At 29.4% G+C, this 20,520-nt stretch overlaps 4 protein-coding genes across 6 annotated transcripts in view; 1 reads left to right on the forward strand and 3 right to left on the reverse strand.

The window, feature by feature from the left end:
* The window catches only part of Dredd (Caspase-8 Dredd), a 31,720-nt gene extending 24,527 nt beyond the window's left edge, over nucleotides 1-7,193 (forward strand). The window contains exons 1-6 of one of the 3 annotated variants that reach the window (XM_074259051.1): nucleotides 3,811-3,859; nucleotides 4,048-4,624; nucleotides 5,413-5,675; nucleotides 5,734-5,926; nucleotides 5,992-6,309; nucleotides 6,663-7,193. In XM_074259051.1, the coding sequence (XP_074115152.1) occupies nucleotides 4,051-4,624; nucleotides 5,413-5,675; nucleotides 5,734-5,926; nucleotides 5,992-6,309; nucleotides 6,663-6,871 (1,557 nt within the window). In that variant the 5' untranslated portion in view covers nucleotides 3,811-3,859; nucleotides 4,048-4,050 and the 3' untranslated portion in view covers nucleotides 6,872-7,193. Of the gene's footprint in view, nucleotides 1-3,810; nucleotides 3,976-4,047; nucleotides 4,625-5,412; nucleotides 5,676-5,733; nucleotides 5,927-5,991; nucleotides 6,310-6,662 lie in introns of those variants that run through there. The other 2 variants (XM_074259049.1, XM_074259050.1) reach the window with 2 other exon arrangements.
* On the reverse strand, nucleotides 238-3,413 carry LOC141537862 (E3 ubiquitin-protein ligase TRAIP-like). Its single transcript, XM_074259052.1, has 6 exons — nucleotides 3,194-3,413; nucleotides 1,815-2,189; nucleotides 1,632-1,730; nucleotides 1,290-1,412; nucleotides 814-1,186; nucleotides 238-545 (listed from the first exon to the last, which is right to left on the reverse strand). The coding sequence occupies exons 1-6, from the start codon at nucleotides 3,304-3,306 to the stop codon at nucleotides 348-350; spliced, it is 1,281 nt and encodes a 426-aa protein (XP_074115153.1). The 5' UTR covers nucleotides 3,307-3,413; the 3' UTR covers nucleotides 238-347.
* Nucleotides 7,194-7,552: 359 nt separating the features above from the next.
* On the reverse strand, nucleotides 7,553-11,878 carry LOC141537939 (BOS complex subunit ncln). The gene is made up of 5 exons (XM_074259144.1): nucleotides 11,486-11,878; nucleotides 10,762-10,949; nucleotides 9,423-9,761; nucleotides 9,129-9,338; nucleotides 7,553-8,545 (listed from the first exon to the last, which is right to left on the reverse strand). Exons 1-5 carry the CDS (start codon nucleotides 11,658-11,660, stop codon nucleotides 7,754-7,756), a joined length of 1,704 nt encoding a protein of 567 aa, XP_074115245.1. The 5' UTR covers nucleotides 11,661-11,878; the 3' UTR covers nucleotides 7,553-7,753.
* Nucleotides 11,879-18,061: 6,183 nt separating this feature from the next.
* On the reverse strand, nucleotides 18,062-19,024 carry LOC141538254 (uncharacterized). Its single transcript, XM_074259631.1, has one exon. The coding sequence runs from the start codon at nucleotides 19,022-19,024 to the stop codon at nucleotides 18,062-18,064; it is 963 nt and encodes a 320-aa protein (XP_074115732.1).
* Nucleotides 19,025-20,520: the final 1,496 nt, after the last annotated feature.

Consider the following 20,520-nt stretch of genomic DNA (forward strand, 5'->3'; position numbering starts at 1 on the left):
AATTTATTATAAAATTATTTACAACCTTACTATTAAAAATCAAAAAATACCTACATTAATTATTAAAGCGTCGTTGATTTAAAAACTTAGAAAAATTAATTTGCTTTACAGATTTCAAATTTTTCATGAAATCTATTAAATAAATTTTTACTCTCAAATCATTTGAAATTATCAGAAATTCTCTTTAGTTCAAAACTTTCAAAAAAATAAAATAAAAAACTTAATTGTGTTTAGTAGTAAATTAGTAATCAGTCATATTTTTTTTTTTTTTTTTTTTTTTTTTTTTTTTTACAAGTAACAAAATATATTTATAAAATTTTGATTCATTAAATTAAATTAAATACTGTCTACGTTAAATCAACAAAATTGTCGACTTTAAAATTAAGCAAATTCGTCTGTGATTTTGAACTGCGCCCCGAAGCAGAGTTTGACCGTACAGATTTTTTTTTCATCAGAGTTTTATTACTAGTAGGATACTCTTCATACTTTTTATAGCCACCGAGTCCGTCAGAGATGTAAGTACCATCCTGTGGTCTGGTTAGAGCCTATTAACAAATATTTATTATTATAATTATTATTAAATTTTGATTTTTAAAACTTTGCACTCAAATAATAAAAATTAAAAAATTAAAGAAAAAAATTAGGAAAAAAAAAAAAAAAATAAATAATAATAATAATAATAATAATAAAGATATTATTATTATTATTATCATTATAACAAATGCAAAAAATTTACAAAAAGACACTAAATAAATTTTTACAACAAAATAATTGAAATAATAAAAAAATTAAATAATTATAATTTCTAATTACCATTGGATCATAAGCAGGACGTGGTTTTTTAGCAAGAATAGAGCTTCCCGGTAAATTAGAAGCTGTGTTCATTGACGACAACTTTCTTTTCATATCCGGAACAATATTCTGAACTTTATACCGTGGATTTATCCCAGTCAAATCTTCATCATCTCTGACTCCACTTCGTTTTTTATCGCTATGCCTATTAGAAGCATTAGTATCTTTGGCCGTAAGAACATTCTCTTGCAAATTTGATTTTGTAAAAATTTTATCATCTCGTTTCGTTTCAGCGCCACTGGTTTCTAAATTTTGGGAATTTAATACTTCTTCCAAGCGATTTTTCAATGCTTGGTTCTCTGTTTCAAGATTTATTATTAATTCTTCAATATTTCTAGAATAATTTTAAGTAAAAAATTAACAACTCAAGTGATGATAAAAAATAAAATTCTTAATTTTAATGATCAAATTTAATTAATAAAAATAAATAAACTAACTGGGTTTTTCTTGAGTGCTCACGTAAGCGATCTATTTCACCATTAGCTTTCATCAAATCATCTCGCAATTTTCTGATTTGTTCCCTGTGGTAGCGACGATTTTCCGTACACTTGGTTAACTCTCTGACAAAAATAAATTAAAAAATTAATTTTATATAAAATATAAATACGGTAATAAAATTCATATTTATATATGAAAAAAATTCAAGTCAATGTAAATAATAAAATTAAAATATTATTAAATATAAAAAATTAAAAAATATTAAAAATAAATTATTTATATATGAAAAAAATTCAAGTCAGTATAAATAATAAAATTACAATAAAATAAATAACTCATACTTTTTTAAAGCAGTTACGTAAATAGAAAGTTTACGTTCATCCGTGGAAGTAACAATATCATTGACTTCCTGATCCGTCGACAATAAGACCATTTGTACACTGAAACAAATAAATCATTAAATTTATAAATAAAAAAAAAAAAAAAAAAAAAAAAAACTTAAATTAAATAATAAATTATCTTACTCTTTGATGTCGTCCAGTTTAGTCTTATACAACTCAGCTTGCTCTTTGAACTTTCTCGCTTCATCACTGGCAGCTTTGAAGTGCTTCGCCTGCTCCTTTAAGGCTCCAATGGTGTTTTTTTTCTGCTCAACATCACTTTCTAGCTTCAAGACTTCTTTCCTCAGACCAGCTGCTTGTATTTTGTATTTATGGGACTCATCCTTTAGGTTAGATATTTCCTTGTCTTTAAGCATTACCTGGAACTGCATGTTGTCAACGCGTTCTTGAAGGAGCACAGGATCATCGCGGATTGAGTCGCTGTTCGGAACATTAAAGTACAGGCGGTGTATTCTGGAGCTGCTTGTTTTTTCACGACACTGCGGGCAGGATTTTGATCTGGAAAAATTTTTATTTTATTAAAAATTTTTTATATGAAAAAAAAAAAAAAAAAAAAAAATAGCAGACACTTTACTATTTTTTTCTTGGTTTAAAAAAAAACTCAACACTAAAAAAAAATTTTTTTTTAATATTTTCATGTAAAATTAAAAAAAATAATTTTTTTTTAAATAAATTTGTTTTAAAAAGACGGTTTAAATAAATAGCATTTATAATTTTTTCAAGTGTTGATTTTAATTCTAAAAATTATTATTAAATTAATTTAAGTTACTAAATTAACAAAAAAATTAAATATTACTAAGAAAATATTTATTAAAATTAATTTAGCAGATATTTAATAATTTTAAGAATTTTTTGAAATAAATTAATTAAGTCAAAAAAATTGACATGTAGAAATTTTAAAAAATTAATTTAAAAAATTTTTTTAACAAACGAATTATGGCAAAAAAAAATGATAACAAAAAATTGACATTTAGAAAATTAAAAAAGGAAAAAATACAATTTTTCAGAAATAATTTTTCGGAGCAAATTTATTTATTAAAAAAAATAAAAAAATTATCATAGTGACTGCTAACTTCAAGGTCATTGAATATCATAAATATTTTCAAAAAAAAAATGTATTAAAAATTTTAATAAATTTTTTACTATTAAAAATTATAAATAATAATTTTTGTGTCAGAAAAATCTTAAAAAGTTTCAGACGTCTGTAATTAAAAATAATACTTGAAAAAAAATCTAGTTCCAACCATTACTTGTAATATAAAAAAAAAATATGACATTAAAGTTAGCTGTCACTTGAAAATTAAAAAAATTTTTTTAACAAATAAATTTGCTCCAAAAAATGGCATTTGTAGTTTTTTAAAATTTCTAAATGTCAATTTTTTTTTTGTCATAATTTATTTGTTGCTAAGTTAATTTTCATAAAAAAAAAACTATTAGTTACAAAAATAACAACAGCAATGACAAATTTATTTATAAATATTAGATAACAAAAAAATTCTAACCTCTCCAGCCATTGTGTCAAACAAGGATAATGAAAAACATGACCGCAGTTTGTCGAAACAATATCATCACCGGATTCTATCCGCGAAACACAAATAGGACATGACACGTGCATTTTCTCTTAATTAGTTAACTATTAATTAAGCATGAGAAAATTGATTTTTATTTATTTATTAACTAACGCGCAATTTATGTTTTTGTTACCAGTTATCGCGCCAATTTAATCGGTAAGCGAAAGTCGCGTATGCGCAGTTTTAAAACTAAAATGGCTGGTTACTGAGCGGGAAATTTAAAATTTCATTATTTAAGGCGGTCTTTTCGCTCCAGTTGAGTTACAACTGTAGTAGTCAATATTCGATAAATTAAAATAAAAAACCCATAAAAATTCCTAAAATTAAAAACTAATAGTATATGAGGCATTAATCGTTCATTTTGTCTCAATAAATAAAATAAAATAAAGCAAAATCATTTTTGACGTTTTTTAAAAATTTAAAAAACCGCGCGGATTTTTTACGCATGTGCATTGGCTGAAAAAAATTTTACGGCGAATTAGCGAACTAAAAAAGTTTTCGCGGAATTACTTTTTTTTATTTTCTGATAACCAAAACAATGACGGCAACAGTGCGTGTCATATTTCAATTGTTATTTGGAAACAGTTGGTTAGCACTGTAAGCAATAAATTGATTTGCAATGTGATTACGCTGCGATTGTTGTTTAATTTATAGCTTTTGTTGATATTTAAAACTCTGTTTTATTAATTTTATAAATAAATTTTAAATTCCATGTAAATAACCTCTAAAGTATTCAAAATTCAAAATATCAACGCAAAAAGTATTTTTTTTTTTTTTTTTTCTAGAAAATGAACGAGTTAAAAACCGACGCCTTGCCTTCCGCCATAAAAGCTAATTACACAGAAATATTGGATAAAGATGTAGTTAATGCAATTGAAGATGACTTAACGATCAATGAGAAAATTTCAATAGTATTTTTGTGTGCCGCTGAAAAAATTGACGCGGATTTTTGGAAAAATTTCATGGAAAAATTGATGAGTTACTATGAAAAAATTATTTTTGACAAAAAGGAGCCAACTTTTATTATCTGTGATTTAATTGAAAATGTTGAAAACTGGAAGGATAAATTTATTGAAGCGCTTTGTATAATAAACAATAAGAGGATTCTCAGTAATTTGGGATTAATTGTTGATGACTTGTACAGAGAATATTGTCCGCTGCAGGCGAGAATTGTTGGGAAGATAAATGTCGGTAATAAAATTCTGTTTAAATTTTTCGAGTCTTTGAGTGAAAAAGAATCAGAGAAGATTTTAAAGAAGATTTATTCAGATATTCGTCTTGATAAAAGATTGAGTGATATTCATTTAATGGAAATACATGCTTTGTATTGGTTGTCAATTGGATTTATTAAAATTACACCAGGTGAGAATTTGTTTTCACTTAAATAGGTTAAATAATACCCAGCAACCTGCAGTTTGACTGTAATTTTAAGACTGCTGAGATTCACGGATTATAAATAAAAAAAACTCAGGCTTAATGATTTTTTTTAGACTCAACGTTCGACATTTTTACTTAATATTAAATAAAGTTTAATTATTTCATTAATAATTTCATATTTTTTTCAACTAATTACATAGGGTAAATTATTACAAAATTGTAGTTTTGATACCAAATGTTAAATAATAGTTTCATGAGAGTTATGCTAAAATAACCGCCTCATTTACAAAGTTTAATGTAAACAAATAGAAAATAAATCAATCAAAAACAAATTACGTAAAAATTAAATAATAAAAAAAATCACAATGACAGATAACATTCAAATAGTTTAAAATTTCCCGCTTTTTTAAAAACATTCAAAAATTTTGAAATTTCCCGCTTTTTTTAAAACATTGTAATATTTTAAAATTATAACATTTGAATATTTTAAAATTTCCCATTTTTCCTTCAAACATTATAATTTCATGATAATTGTTCATGTTTTTAAATTTTATAATAACTATTTCTTAAAATAAAAAGCGAGAAAATAATCATGCGTACTTTATTGTTTTTTGGATATATTTTCTTTTGTAACTTCAAAAAATTGTACAGTTGAGGTGCAGAAATGCAAAAAAAAATTTTTCTTTAAATTAAAAATTTTTCTGGACTTAAAAAAAATATTTTTTTTTCATTTTTTTGATAATTTAATTAATTAAAAAATCAATATTTTCCAGCTGATGGCGACCTGAGTAATCTTCTTAAATATCTAAAACCACTTGGATACTTTGACACACCATTTTACAGTGACATTGAATGGTACAATCTAAAATATGTTGGTAACAAATCCCACATCCATAATACAAATAGCAATGTCATAAAAAAATTTAAATCTTTGTTGAATTTAACAAAAAAGCCTGAAGAAATGGATTCTGATGTGATTCTTATAAAAAAAGGTTTATGTTTGATTATAAATGAAATGAATTTTGAAAACGACTTTGTAAGTAACTTCTCAAACAATTAATTTAATTTAAGACTTACCAATAAACTAATTTCAGAATGAAGTCCGTCTCGGGAGCCAAGAGGATGTGGATAATTTGAAGAAAACCTTCCAAGCTTTAGGTTTTATTGTGGAAAGCTATGAAAATCTTCCCGCGATTAAAATTGCTAAGGTAATTTATGAACATGCTAGAGCAAAAAACAAACAATATGATTGTTTCGCAGTTTGTTTGCTGAGCCACGGATACCCAGGTAACTTAACCTATAAATAACCACTCGAACAATGATGAATATTTACCTTTTTTGGGTTGTTTAAGATGGTATTTTGTCAATTGACGGGCGAGAAGTATCATTTGAAGATATTGAGAAATGTATTTGTCAAAAAGAAGTTAAAAATACATTGAAATTGGTGATTGTTCAAGCCTGTCAAGGCCAAACAATGGGACTAAATCCTTCTAGAAACAATCTTGCTGTAGATGGAGTTGTAGTCGATAGTACAAAGACTAAGCCATCTACAGGTTTTTTTACCGATGGCTATCCTTCAAAATCTGCTAAAAATATCGATTATAGAAAAGAATTCCTATTGTTCAAATCGACTATGAAAGGTTATGTTGCGATTAGACACAAAGAACAAGGTATATAAACAATAATTTATTTTTTTATTAAATAATACTGAAGTTAACTGATGGAATTTTTTTTTTAATTTTTTAAAAATGAAATTATTATGAAAAAAATTTGGCGCCATAAAAAATTCCACATGTAAAATTTTTAAATTATTATAAAAAAAATTTGGCGGCAAAAAATTCCACATTTAAAATTTTAAAATTAAAAAAAAAAATTTGGCGCCATAAAAAATTCCACTTGTAAAAATTATTGAAGAATTAAAAAAAAATTTTTTTTTATTGTAATTAACTCGTAAAAATTAAAAAAATTAACAATTGTTAATTTTATAAAGCGTAAAAATAATGACTATTTTTTTTTTTTTAAGGATCTTGGTTTATAAATGACGTTTGTAGTGTTTTAAATGAGTTTAAAACACAGTTGTCAATCGACGAATGGAGTCGACAGGTCAAGAAAAAAATTAGCTTGAGACATGGAGACGTTGAAGGACACAAAGCTGCTGGTCAGCTTGCTGAGACTGAACGCGATCGGCGTACTAAAGATTATTTTTTCTTTAATCAGTTTAATTCATTTTAATCCAGTGATCGATATGTTTGTTTAAAACAAAATGTTAATTTACTAGGTTTAAAAAAAAAAAAAAAAAACCGTCCTGTACGAGTTTCACCATTTTCATGTAGTTTTTAATCCATACGAATTTATTAAAAATTTTCAGCCATTTAAAATGGTATGAAAATTTTCAACTGATTTATTTTAAAGAAGTTTTATGATTATATTTTAATGATTGGGGTAAATTTCTACTTAATATATTATTCAAATTTTTTATTATTATTAAATACTGGTTTATGATGAGTTAAGTTTTTAATTTTAATATTTTATGATAAAAATATAAATCTATTGTGATAAAAAAAATTAATAAAAAATTCAAAATTAAATTTTGAATTTTAAAAAAAATTTTTAAAATCATAATTTAATTGATAAAAAAATTTTTGAGATCAAAAATAATTTTGTCTTTCAAATAAAAATTTTTTAAACATGAAATGTTAATTAGATTAAAAAAATATATATATATAAAATGTGATTTATAATTTTTTATGACAAATATAAAAGTTAAAATTTTTTTTTAATTTTCTAAGGTAGAAAAAAAAACTCAAAAATTTATTGTACATATATTCATATTTATTGCTCTATTACTTTAATTATTTATAATCGCTCTTGAACTCACTCAAAAAATCACTCGCCATTTAAACTAACAATTTGTTCATTATTACCCACAAAAAAAAAAAAAAAAAAAAAAAAAAAAAAAAAAAAAAACTTAATTCTATTTCAATATTTCTTCCTCACAGATTCTATTACTTCAATAATTAATTGCTAATTATAAAAATTTACACAGATAACAAAAATTTGAATAAACTGAGCTAAAGTTCTGTGCAAGCAAATAATCAACAATATCAAAATAATTTAATGGACTTTATTTTTATAGCTAGCAAAACGCTCAACGAAGCTATAAAAGTTTGAAAATTTATATACAGCTAAATAAATAATCGCTAAATAAACCGCAATGGCAATAGTCAAAAATAAATCGAATATCGCTGGCTTGACACTGTAAACATTCATTATTGTTTTGGTATTGTCATAAAAGACAAACTCAGGATCTCTTTTGTCCGCAGAATAGAAATTGATTTTAACGTCACTCAAGTACCTCTGCATGTAATCATGCAAGGAGTTGACCAGCGGATTGTTTGTGTTTTTGCTGTCTGATAAAATTGGCACCGACCGCGACTGAGACGTCAAGTAATTAAACCAGACATTTAATGAGTTTTTGGACACCGCGACGGGTGTCGACAATATTTCTGTGGAATTTAAATTGTAGATTCGACGCGCCAGCGCTTCGCCGACTAATTTAGTATTTCTGTGCAGCCTATCTAATTTTTTATTGTCGTTTATGTCGAGTATCGACGCTCTCAGAGGATTATCGTGACTTCTGAAAGAAGATATTGTCACCGCTGGAAGGCGTCTTATGCTGTAGCGCTCGTGCTCCCAAGCCAAAGACTCGTCTGCCAGGTTTATTTTTTTATGAATACCTTCTAGGCTCACGTTGTTTTCGGTCTTGGAGTTGTAGCTCTCGATTACGCTCTTCAGTTCGTTGTAGAATAAGTAACCGAAGGAGTTTTCTTTAGGGGGCTTTGACACGTGCAGGTAGAGGTTGTCTGTTAGAGACAAGGCGTCCAAACAGAGAACGTATGACGCGTCCTGAAATTTAAATTAATATTAATTATTTAGTTACTAAAATACATATTCAATAATTTTTTATTGTACGGTCCGGAATATTTTAACTAATTAATTCAATTGAAAATTTAAAAAAAATTTTTTTTAACAATACAAAAGTTGGAATTTATTATAACTAGCAACCTTGCAGTCACTAGGTGAAATAAATTAAAATTCTAAAATCCTGAAGAGTAAAAAAAATTTTGGCTAATTTTTAAGAAATTTTTTTTCAATTAAAAAATTTTCTTTTAATTTTTAAAAAATTACAAATATTGAAATTAATTACAAATTTCAATTTTGGAGAAAAAATGACTTTTACCTAATTTTTAGGAATTATTTTTTTAATTATTTATTTTTTTTTTTTAGTTTTTTAAAAATCGAATTAAAAAAAATTTTTTTTTTAAATTATAAAAATTTTAATTACAATTTTTAAATCCTAGAGTAAAAAAATATTAATTTTATATTTTTTCTAGTGAAAAAAAAAAAAAAAAAATCACCTGACCATAAAATTGAAAAATTTCTAAAAATTACTTAAAAATAAACATTTTTAAATCTAAATAAAATTTACCTGAATAACAGAGCCTTCCAGACCATCAAATTGATCTTCGAGCCATTTTTTACTTCCATAATAATTCAATTTACCTCCGCCACTCAGTACAAACACAACATTAAATTTCGGTCGTGATTTACCAACTGAATACAAAGCTGAAAATATCCTCGCTAGTTCTAACAACATTGACACACCTGACGCATTACTCTCCGCGCCTGTAGACAGTTCCTGTTACAATAAAAATATAAATTATTATAAATTCCAGTCTTGACGCTCCTCAATTTTTATATAAAATAAAAACAATAATTTTACGGTAACGACACTGGAACTATCGTAATAAGCAACCAATGCAATTGTCGGCAATTTGTCCTCAGCACCAGTACCAGATAATTTACCATGAATTGTCGCTATCTTGACGTCATTACGAGGAATTGGTTGACCTGCGCTAACAATAACTTGATAACCACTAGCTGAGACAATGTCAATCAATGACTGAATCTCGGAGCTGGTTTTTACTCCGTTGCTATTAGTAGAAAATCCGACCTCCAAATCAGTTATTATTGATTTTAGATTGTCGTTCCATGGTGAGAAATATACTGGGATTGCTACTTCTCCGCTTGTGAGCATTGTTGTTTCGAGTAACTGTATCGCCTGGAATAAATAAAATTTTATAAATCATTCTGTTTATTAAATTAAATAGTAATTTTAGATTAAAAAAAAATTTTTTTTTAAAGAAAATGAATATTGTGATGATTCAAAAATTATCTTTGATTTTAAAAAATACTAAACACAATTTTTAGAGTTTCTTATCAAATTTTTATCTTTATATTTGTTTAACAACATTAAATAAAAAAAAACGTGTGAAATAAAACATCTTATCAGGGTCGAAAAATAATTATCGAATTTTTTTTTTAGTTTTTCTATTTGAATTTCCTAATTATTATTATTATTATTTTTTTTTTTTTTTTAAATAAAAATTAGACATTCCATTTTAACTTAAAATCATAGCGAGAAACTTTTTTTTTTATTTGAAAAATAAAATAATAAATTCTTAAGCTTTTAAAAAAATTTTATTTCAAGTTTGCAGTCACTTGATAATTTTTTAATTTTACTTAATAAACAAATTTTTTCTGCAAAATTATTTTTAAAAAATAGCATTTATAATTTTTTTAATTTCTACACGTCAATATTTTTGCATGCCTTAAGCGCAAGCGTACACGGAAAGAACAAGATGTCACTCGATATCATCCCAGATTATACTGAGTGAAAAAAAATTTCAGATAGTAACTAGTATAATCCAGATTACAATGAGTATAATCCAGATTACAATGAGTATAATTCAGATATCACGCAGTATAATCTGAATTATACTAGCTACTATCTGAAATTTTTTTTCACTACAGATGTCACTGAGTATAATCTGGGATGATATCCAGTGTTATCTTGTTTTTTCCGTGTAGGTATGCTTTACTCTCGCCTAAAAATGAAAAAAACTGTATTCCGTCAGTTTTTTTTCTCATTTTTTTTTACCACAATTTATTTGTTAAAAAGAATTATTAAATATCTGCTAAATTAATTATCATAAAATTTTTTTATAACACTCCTGATAATAATAACTAAATATATTAAAAAATAAATAATTTAATTATACCTGCTGTTGATCAATGGTTAAATTAGTCATATCTTTAGGAAGCATAACAACCAATGCTCCAGCTTTATTTTTAATTGTATAAAATAAATCAGGTGTCAAATCATTAAGACGTGCAATAACGCAGTGCCGGGATGTGCGCCAATTACTTAATCCACGTGCTTCCAACAGCACTGATGCACTTCTGCAACCTGAAATTTATTTTAAGAATTGATAAAAATAAATTTAATTAAATAAAAAAATTTTTAATCAAATAATTTAAATTTAGAAAAGTAAAATAAAATTTCAATTATTATTTTAAAAAATTGACAGTAATTAATAATAAATAAATAAAAATATTGAAATTAATATAACAGATATTAAAAATTTTTTTAGAATTTTATAGCAATTTAATTATTATAAAAAAAAATATTATTAAAAAATTCCACATGTGAAAATTAATAAAAATTACAAGTGAAAATTTTTGGAAGCATTTTTTTATTGTAATTGATTTATTAAAAAAATTTTTTAAATCAACAGCTGACAGCTAACTTCAGTGTTATAAATTAATATGTAAAAATTTTTAAAATAATTTTTTATAAAAATAAAATTATCTGACGGCTGTCAGTTTTATTAAATTACTTAGTTGCTGAGTTAATTAAAATCAATAAATTATAAATAAAAAAAAAAAAAAAAAAGAGAATATTGAAAATAATTATTTAATAAAATAAAATAATTTATTAAATACCATGAGGTATTCCATGTAAATCATACTGATGCATGCGATAAACAGGTAATTCATGTGAAGCAGCCACTGGATTTACCGGAGATACAACAATAAAAATAGGTAATACAATTAATAAATAATAGGGCAAGTAGCTGCGACAAAGTTCGGCAAAACTATCGCACTGTTCTAACCACATTATTACTCGGTTTGTTATTATTCAAAAAAAAACTTAAATTTATAACATAAATTTATCTGCTAATTTATTATTAACACTTTCAATAACTTTCTGCATTCAAATTCATACTTTTTCACTTTTTCACTATTTAAAATTTTATTATTTTATTAACATTATTTAATAATTACAATTAATGTTTTAATCTCAGTCAGGAGTCAAGTCACGACTCTCCACGTCTCCACGTCCTCGGTTGTTATGTCGCAATAACTATAATGCTTTGGGTTGCATCTGGCAGGTGACACTACTTGTCAGATAAAACAGAATTTGAATATGTTAATTAGTTACATTTATAATTTAAATTTATATTTATATTTTATATAGATTTAGAATTTCTATTTGATTTAATATTTGATTTAATTGCTGAGTTTGGTCGTTGAGTGTACACGTGTCTTCGAAAGAGAAACTTTAATCTCAAGAAAATAATACAAAGGAATATAGTATTAGGTTCTGAAAAACCATAAAATCTTCGAGTAAACACAGAACATGTCCTTGCCACATTGACAACTTCAAGTCCTTAAAAGAAAAGCCATAAAAGACACGTGTGGAAAGTCAACGGTCTCTTGTTCTCTAAAAAACAAGGCACTTGAACTGAATTTAATAACAAATAAATAAATAATAACTTAATTATCCACTTTATTTTAAGTAACTAAATAACATAAATAATGAGTATTTAGACGTTACAACATGTGTATATATGTATGGATTTAATGTCACAATGGTTTTAGACAAATTTAATTACATATTAGAATAATTGAATAGTAAATGGTATTAAATTGAATTTAGAAATGATTAGCAAATATTTAAGTAAAATCCGCATCTGATATAATTTATTGAGCAGATAATACTTTAAAAGCCTTTTAAAATTATAACACGTTAATTGATTCTAATGAATATATGTTAATTAAATTATAAATAATAGATAAGGATGATCATTGTTAATAACGATCTGATATTATGTTATCATTACTGTCTGTACCTCGACCAGGTTTTCTGCGGTTTCCCTAGGTCGCTGTGCTGAATTTAAAGCCAGGTAAATACAGGTACATGAATATGTAAGCCGGCCGCAGCCGCAAATAATAAGTGTTATTATATAAGTACATGTAAGATAGTATATTACGCACTATGTATAAGGGTAGTTCTAGCAATAGTATAAGTGTATACGTGTAACCATAGTGGGGGAAAGTGAGTTGAGACTTTGTGACTTCACTTCTCCCCGAGAGCTGTAACTATTCACTCCATTTCTCCGATTTCTAAATAAACATCAACATAAAGTTCAATTGAACTTTTATCATTTAAAAATCATACCTTGCCACACAATCTCAATCAGTAAATTTTTTAGTATATTTCAAATTAAATTATAAAATAAAATCCCGCGTGACATTAAACAACCCACTTGTCCACGAGGTGTCATCATCAGCGAATCTAGTAACCTCGCAGGACATAACATCCTCGGTTATAGTTTTATTTTTCTAGTGACTTTTTGGCGGTGAGAAAATTTAAAAATTTTTACTCACTTGTTATGTCCATGTTACGTCCAGCGAGGTCACTAGATTGCTCGTAACGCCTCTTCTGGACTGAAGTGTGAGTTGTAGTCACGCGGGATCAATTTAAATTTATTGTTGTTTATTAATTCAGTTTTTTGATAATGGGATTTGTTAGATTAAATTAAGAAAAGGGGAAAACTTTAGTTAGGGGGACTGTTTTAAATGATAAATAATAATTATCAGAGAGCTTGATTTTATTCAGTGGTTTCAGCTACAGCAAGTGCTCGGTTACAGCTCTCAGGGAGAAGTGTCCTTACAAGGAGTCTCGGTTTTAAATCCGAGTTTTCCAGTTTCACTTCCTTCCTCTCCGGTTCACACCAATACACTTAACATATACATATCTTCATCTAACGTTTACAGTACGCATACAATAACATATATTCGAATACACACTAATACTTATAACTTTTATATGTGGGTTTACTGTATACTAGCTACACGGAAAAAAGTAAACTGTAATATTCACTCGGATTCCGGTTAGTTTTTATAGTTTCAAACAGTAAAGCGGACATCGGGGTGGCAAAAATGTGAATATTACAGAACTTAATGTAGAAAGTATAAAAGTCACAATTTATAATTTAATATCCAAAATAAGTAATTAATAGTTGTCACTATAGTAAATAACGACTCTTTTATCTTTAAAAATTACAGTTTCAAACAGTAAAAATTGCCATTTCAATATATAGTCCATATTATGAAGAGAAGGGGAACTCAGATGAAAGAGAAGGGAGTCTCACTCTGGGAGAATTTAATATTTCAAACAGTAAAAATTATACTTTTAAAATATACATTTTACCAGTCTAAGCAAGTCAATAATTACAGTTTAATTTTTAGCGTTGCGTTTAAAATTTACCATTTTACTTTGTAAATATTGACGTTGCTTGTATTAGAAATTTACTAACTTTATTCTATACTTTTTACATATCATAACAACATTTTTTAGGTACAAAATGATAAATATTAAAGTCTGAATTCTTAATTATTATACTTAAACATTTTAGATATTTACATGGCGAATATTACTGTTTGAAATAGTATTTTCTTCCATGTAAAGAGTAAATTGTAAGGTTTAAATTGTAAATATTACAATGTGAATAGTAAAATCATGATTTTACTGTTTGAAGTGGTAATTTTTAGCAGTTGATCATTACTTATTATAAATCGACTGTTATTTATTACAGTTTACTTTTTTCCGTGTAGGTACCCACACACAGACATACGTGAGGGCTGTCATGCTATCTTATATTATTCTTATACTTTAGATTCTTATATTTGTTAGTTACAATAGTTATTACTTTTGGTGTTTAACTAATTATTTCTACCCTTATTATTTATTATAATATTATTCTTAGTCAGTATTTTACTATTATTATTATAGTATTATAATTGCATGTATTATTGCTTATTAAATATTAACAAAGTTAGATTATAATATTTCTTTATATATTTTTAGTGTTGCGGCTGTGGTCCGACTTGTGCCTTTTGTATCGCATTTGCCCTGTTCCTCACCTTTCTTTAGGCTCTGAGAACAGTGACATGGGGAAACCACAGGAAAAACCCATGTCGATACAAATATATCTATATATATTTATATACATCATATTAATATTAATATGAATCTATCATTATTTGTTTATTAATCCATATGAAAACTATTCTTTAGTTAAACTAAAACATTAATATTATTTAATAATTATAAGATATTCTAAAAGTATTGTTTATTTATCTAACAAATGGTCCCAGTGTTGGATGTTTTAAGGCTTTATGCTTTCTATTTCGTATTTATTATATCTTATAATTTATGACCTCTTGAGAATATTTTTTTTTTTTTCTTTCCTTGCTGAGTTGTGCTCAGCTGGCCTTTGGGGAGTCCCGTACAGCCAATGTTTGTGATGTGATTAGTGCATGTGGTTAGAGTAGTTGTGGTGGGAAATCATGTCCCGCAAATATTTGAATTATGTGTTGTTGTTGCTGTTGTCGTCGTCGTCGTCTATTGTTATGTGAGTTAGGTTGATTATTTTTCTGATGTCTATGGCAAATTGTGTGATACTATTGAGGATTTTTGTATTATCTGTGAAGACCAAATTTCTGATGTCATAAGGTGCCTGTATTTTTTCTTGTTTCAGTGTTTGGCATAGATTTTCTGATTCTGTTTTTGTCAAGTTGCAGTTGAAAAAGATGTGGTTCAAGTCTTGTGTTTCGTGTCCGCAATCGCATCTAGGGTTGTCTTTGATTTTTATCCTGTGTAAGTATTCGTTAGTGCATATGTGTCCAGATCTCATTCTGTTTATTAGTGTTATGGTGATTCTTTTTAGATTTTTGTTTTCAAACCATGCTTTTTTACTGTTGTTTGGCTGTGGGTTATTGAATTTATGGTATGTTGAACCGGATTTTTTGAAGTCTTCGTGTCTGATTGTTTCATCCTCTGTTTTGTATTTTATTTGTATCGTGCGGCTGTATATTGTGTAATTGGGTTTTAGCTCTAGTAGTTCACCGGTGAGTCTGGCTTCATTGGCAAGTTCATCGGCTTTTTCGTTGCCTTCTATTCCTAGATGGCTTGGGCACCACCAGAGTTCCGTTTTTCTTCCTGCCATTTTAATCTGCTGATTAAAGATTTTATTTCTAGTATTATTGGGCTAGTTTTCCCGGACAGGCCAATGTGATTGAGGGCTTCTAGTGTGCTTGCAGAGTCTGTGCAGATCAGGAGTTTGTTTATGTTCATGTTCTTTACTGTTTTGAGGGATTGGAGAATTGCTAGAGCTTCTCCCTCTGCGATGCTGAAGTTCGAGCTTATTTTAAATTTTTTCTCCATTTTTGGGTTGGAGCATGTGAAAGCAAATCCGATGTATTTATCATCTTTAGTTTTAGATGCATCAGTATAAATTATGGTCCAGTTGGGCCTGTTTTTGGCTATTTCAGATGTGAAGTCTTCAGCGTTGCTTTCTTTCTTTTTATTCTTTTCCCTATGTCAAAGTTTTGTGTGGTAAGTTCTAATTGAGGTTTCAGGGGAATTTCAAAACATGGGAGTTTATCAGATCTTGAGAGGTTAGTGATGTCGGGTTCTTCTTCTCTCCAAATTTTATGAAGGAACGATACGCCGGTTTTTGTCATTTGTTTTCTTTCCCAGAGATGGTTGGCTTCTTTTAGTTTCTGGTTTAAGGGATGAGATTTTGAAGTGAATGTCCTTGCTAGAAATCTGCTAGTTAGGATTTTTCCTCTTATTTCGGCTGTTGGTTGATTCGCTAAGTCTCGTAATACTACCGCAGGTGTAGATGGAAAGCAGCCCAGAACGACTCTGAGGGCGGCATTTTGGCCTCGTTCTATTTCTTTTTCAATGTTTGGCAAGCTGATTGTGTGCAAAAGCATGCCCAGTCTGCTCTAGCTCTCGTTAAGCCTTTGTAGACTTGAAGTAAGGTAGTTGGATGGGCTCCCCATGCTTTCCTGGCTAACGTTTTCATGATGTCGACGCTTCTGGTGATGTTTCTTTTGACTTCATTGATGAAAGGTTTCCATTTCATTTTAGTGTCTAGTGTTACTCCTAGGAATCTTGCTGTATCTGACCTATTTATTATGGCGTTGTCTATTCTTATTGTAGTGTTGCCTTGTAATCTTTTTTTTCGGCTTAGTATCATGAATTTTGTTTTGGTTTTTGATATTTTGAGTTTTATTTTCTCGAGCCAGGGTTGGAGGTGTCTGAGTCCGTCTTCTAGATTATATGTACACTCTTGTTCGTTGTTAGCGACAGTGTAGAGTCCTGCATCGTCTGCGTACATGCCTACGGTACATTTTTGTCCGATGTGGTTATCAATGTCGCTTATATAGGTGTTGAACGCGATTGGGCTCGAGACTCTTCCTTGTGCGGCTCCTTTCTTGATCTTTCTCGAGGTTATTTTTTTCCCATTTCGGTAGAAGTTCACTGTTCTTTCCCCAGCTATGTTGGTTATGAGCTTGGTTATTCTCAGTGGTAGTCTGAGTTGGCCTATGATGTTTATTAGTTCTTGAGGGTCCATATTATCATATGCTCCCTCGAAGTCGATAAGTAATAGGCCGATCATTTTTTTTTTGGCGAAAGCGTTGTATGCTTCTGTTGTCAGCATGGCTATGTTATCTTGGCATGATTTTCCTTTTCTGAAACCGAACTGTGATTTTGGGATAAGTTCTTCTGTCTCCATGAAGTATTCGAATCGGTTCAAGAAAGCTCTTTCAAAACTTTTAGGAGGCAAGAAGCCAAAGTTATAGGTCGTAAGGAGTTGCTGTTTGGTTTTGGGATGAGGCAGATGTCGTCGTTCATCCATTCTTTTGGAGTTTCTCCTGTCTCTAGTATTTTGTTAAAGATTTGTGTCAGTACTTTTACAGCTTCGTCTGGAAGATTTTTTATCACCTCGTTGGATATTTTATCTGTTCCTGGGGCCGATTGAGGTTTGAGATGTTTGATGATAGTATTTATTTCTTCTACTCTGAAAGGTAGCCAGATGCCTTGGATTGCGCTTCTTCCTGCTTCTGCTGGTATATTGATGTTTTGGAATGTGGTTGAGTTTATCGGTGCCAGTTTGTTTATGGCTTTTTCTTCTTCTTCAGCATCTGTTTTTGAGTATTTGTCTGGTGTTTTCTTTGATTTGCCATCGTAGCTTCTTATGATGTTCCATATTTTTTTGATTGGCATTTTTGGGTTGATCGATTCTATAAATTTGCGTCTTTCGTTGTTTTTAATTTTTTTTAATTTTTTTCCAGATTCTCTCATTGTGGTCTGTAAGTTTTCCCAGTTTTCTTCCGATTGGTCTTGTTTATAACTTTTTAATGCCTTCTTTCTATTTTCTATTATTTCATCACAGTCTTTGTTCCACCATGTTTTGGTTCTGTCATTATTATTTTTTTTTGTTTTGATGTATTTTGGTTATTGTTAGTTTCTTTTGCGCCATTGGCTATTAGTTCTCTCCTGATTATGTCACAGAAAGTAGAGTATGTTTTTAGGTGGTCGTTCTGTTGTATTTCTTCATTTAGCATAGCGTTAGTTATTTTTTCCTTGAATTTTTCCCAATCGACTTTATTTGTGCGTATTTGTGGGCGGGTTTGTTTTATGGCTTCTGGGGCATTTGTCATAGTTATTTGGATGACAATATGATCGCTGTTTAGTGTGGAGTTGGTGGTTTCCCACGTGTAGTTGGCTTTTAGGGTCTTGTTGACTATGGTTAGGTCTAGGGCATTGTTGCCGTGATTATGATTTATATAGGTGTGGTTTCCGTTGTTAGTTACGAATAGTTCCAGGTCTTCTAATGCAGTAGCAAGATTTATGCCAGATGCTGAAGTTCCTGTACTGCCCCAGCTTTCATTATGTGTGTTGAAGTCTCCGCCAATTATGATGGGGTCGTCTTTACTTATGTTGAGAAGCTCTTTTAGTAGAGTTTTCCAGCGTACTAAGTTAATTTGTATATTTGGTGGGATATATATGCTTGTTATTGTTAGCTTTTTGTTGAGCAGGGTGATTTTTGCGACCACTATTTCAATGTCTTCGTCATTGAAGATGGGATGGTCTAGTGTGATTTCTTCGTATGGTAAGCCTTTCCTTATTGCTATTGCTACGCCTCCGCCTGTTCTGAATTCTCTGTCTTTTCTGATTAAGTTCATTTTGGATATGCCGTATTTTGTATCGTTTGTGAGCCAAGTTTCTGAAAGTATTAATATGTCATTGCATGTGCTGATGCAAGGTATGAGGTGAGATTTGTTTCTTAAGCCGCGACAGTTCCATTGAGCTATTCTCATCTTGGAGTTGTCTTGGGCCATTGCGTTATTGGTTTTGGGTTAGACGTATGGAAGGTTCTCCTTGTTCGTCGGTTCCGTTATTTCGTTGTTGCTTGGTCTTTGGCTTAGTTGATTATGTGTTGTTAGGTTCATTTCGTGTATATTTTCAGTTCTGGAAAGTTTGTTTGATAGGTCCGCTAGTGGGAGTGTTTTGTGGATGTCCTGGCGGAGTTCCAGTGCTACCAGGTTTGTTGTTATTAGTCCCTCGTTTGTAAGTGCTAGGACTGTCGATTGTTGTGTCAAGAGATTGTCTTCTGTTTCTGTCTCTTCCATTTTGTCTTCATCCGAGTGTTCCTCATGTGAATTCGGGTGACTATCTTGCAGGATGTTGTCGCTTTGGTAGTCATTGTATCGGCGAATTTTTCTTCTCACTTTTAGCATTCTCCCGGATTTGTTTTTTGTGGGAGTTTTTTCTTTTGCGTTTCTTGGGTATGTTAGTTGTTGCCATGTGCTTGGTAGCCAGGTGTTTAATGTGTGGTTGTTTGGAAATATCCAGTTGTCTTCTCCTTTTGGTTGGATTTTGATCCATTTATTCGCTTCTTCGAGAGTGTTTAAGCCGTGCATCTTTGCTAGTTTGCGGGCGTCGATTTTGCTTATGTTCAAATAGGAACTTATTTTATTGTTTATTGTCATGTTGACTCTGATTCTGCAGTTTCTGTCTGTAGCTCGATGTTGTTCTTTGCAATTAGCACAGTGAGTTTTGTTTTTGTCGCAGTCTTTTTCTCCATGTTCTTCTGCGCAGATTGGGCATCGTTTCTTTCCTCGGCATTGTTTTTCGAGGTGACCTAGTCGCTGGCAATTGCGGCATTGTTTGAGTCTTGGTTCGAAGGGTGTTATTTTGATTATAGTTTTAAATATTTTTAGTTGAGTTGGTAATCTTTCGCCTTCGAAAACAAATTTCATTGTTTCGGTTGGGATTCGTTGTTGAATGTTTGATGTGTTGTTTCTAGGTAGGGGTCTCGTGAATCTTTCCATGCGGATTATTCTTATCGGTTGATGGTCCCAGCTTAGGCCTTCTCTGATTTGTTCTTCGGTGAGGGAGGTTTTTATTCCCTTTCCGACTCCGATTCTGGTAGTTTTCCAGTCGGGGATGTAGGCTAGCCAGTTTTGAGGGAGCCATTCTTTCTGGTTTTCAATTACGTTGTTTGCTTCCAAGGCGTTGTTGTAAGTTACTTGAATTAGGTTTGCACCTTTTCTATCAATTCTTTTGATAGCTGCGTCTTTATTTCTTAGTGCTCGTCCAACGTCCATTGGGTGTAGGTTTCCGATGTTCTTTGAGCTGTTTTGTCCCTTGTTATCGTCGTAGGTAATTAAGACTACGAAGGGAGCTTTACTAAAGTTATCATAGCGGTTGTGGGTTTTTGGTGAGATGTTGTCTTCAGTTCCATCTAGATGGCTCTGTTGGTCATCTCTTTTGCGTTTGGTGTTGTCCGCAGTTGTTGATTTTGTCTCGTTCATAATTTATTTTAGGTTAGCTT

This window comes from Cotesia typhae, unplaced genomic scaffold (assembly GCF_013202065.1).
Source record: "Cotesia typhae breed Kobodo isofemale line unplaced genomic scaffold, CoteBio_Ctyphae contig_20, whole genome shotgun sequence".
NCBI classification, from domain to species: domain Eukaryota; kingdom Metazoa; phylum Arthropoda; class Insecta; order Hymenoptera; family Braconidae; genus Cotesia; species Cotesia typhae.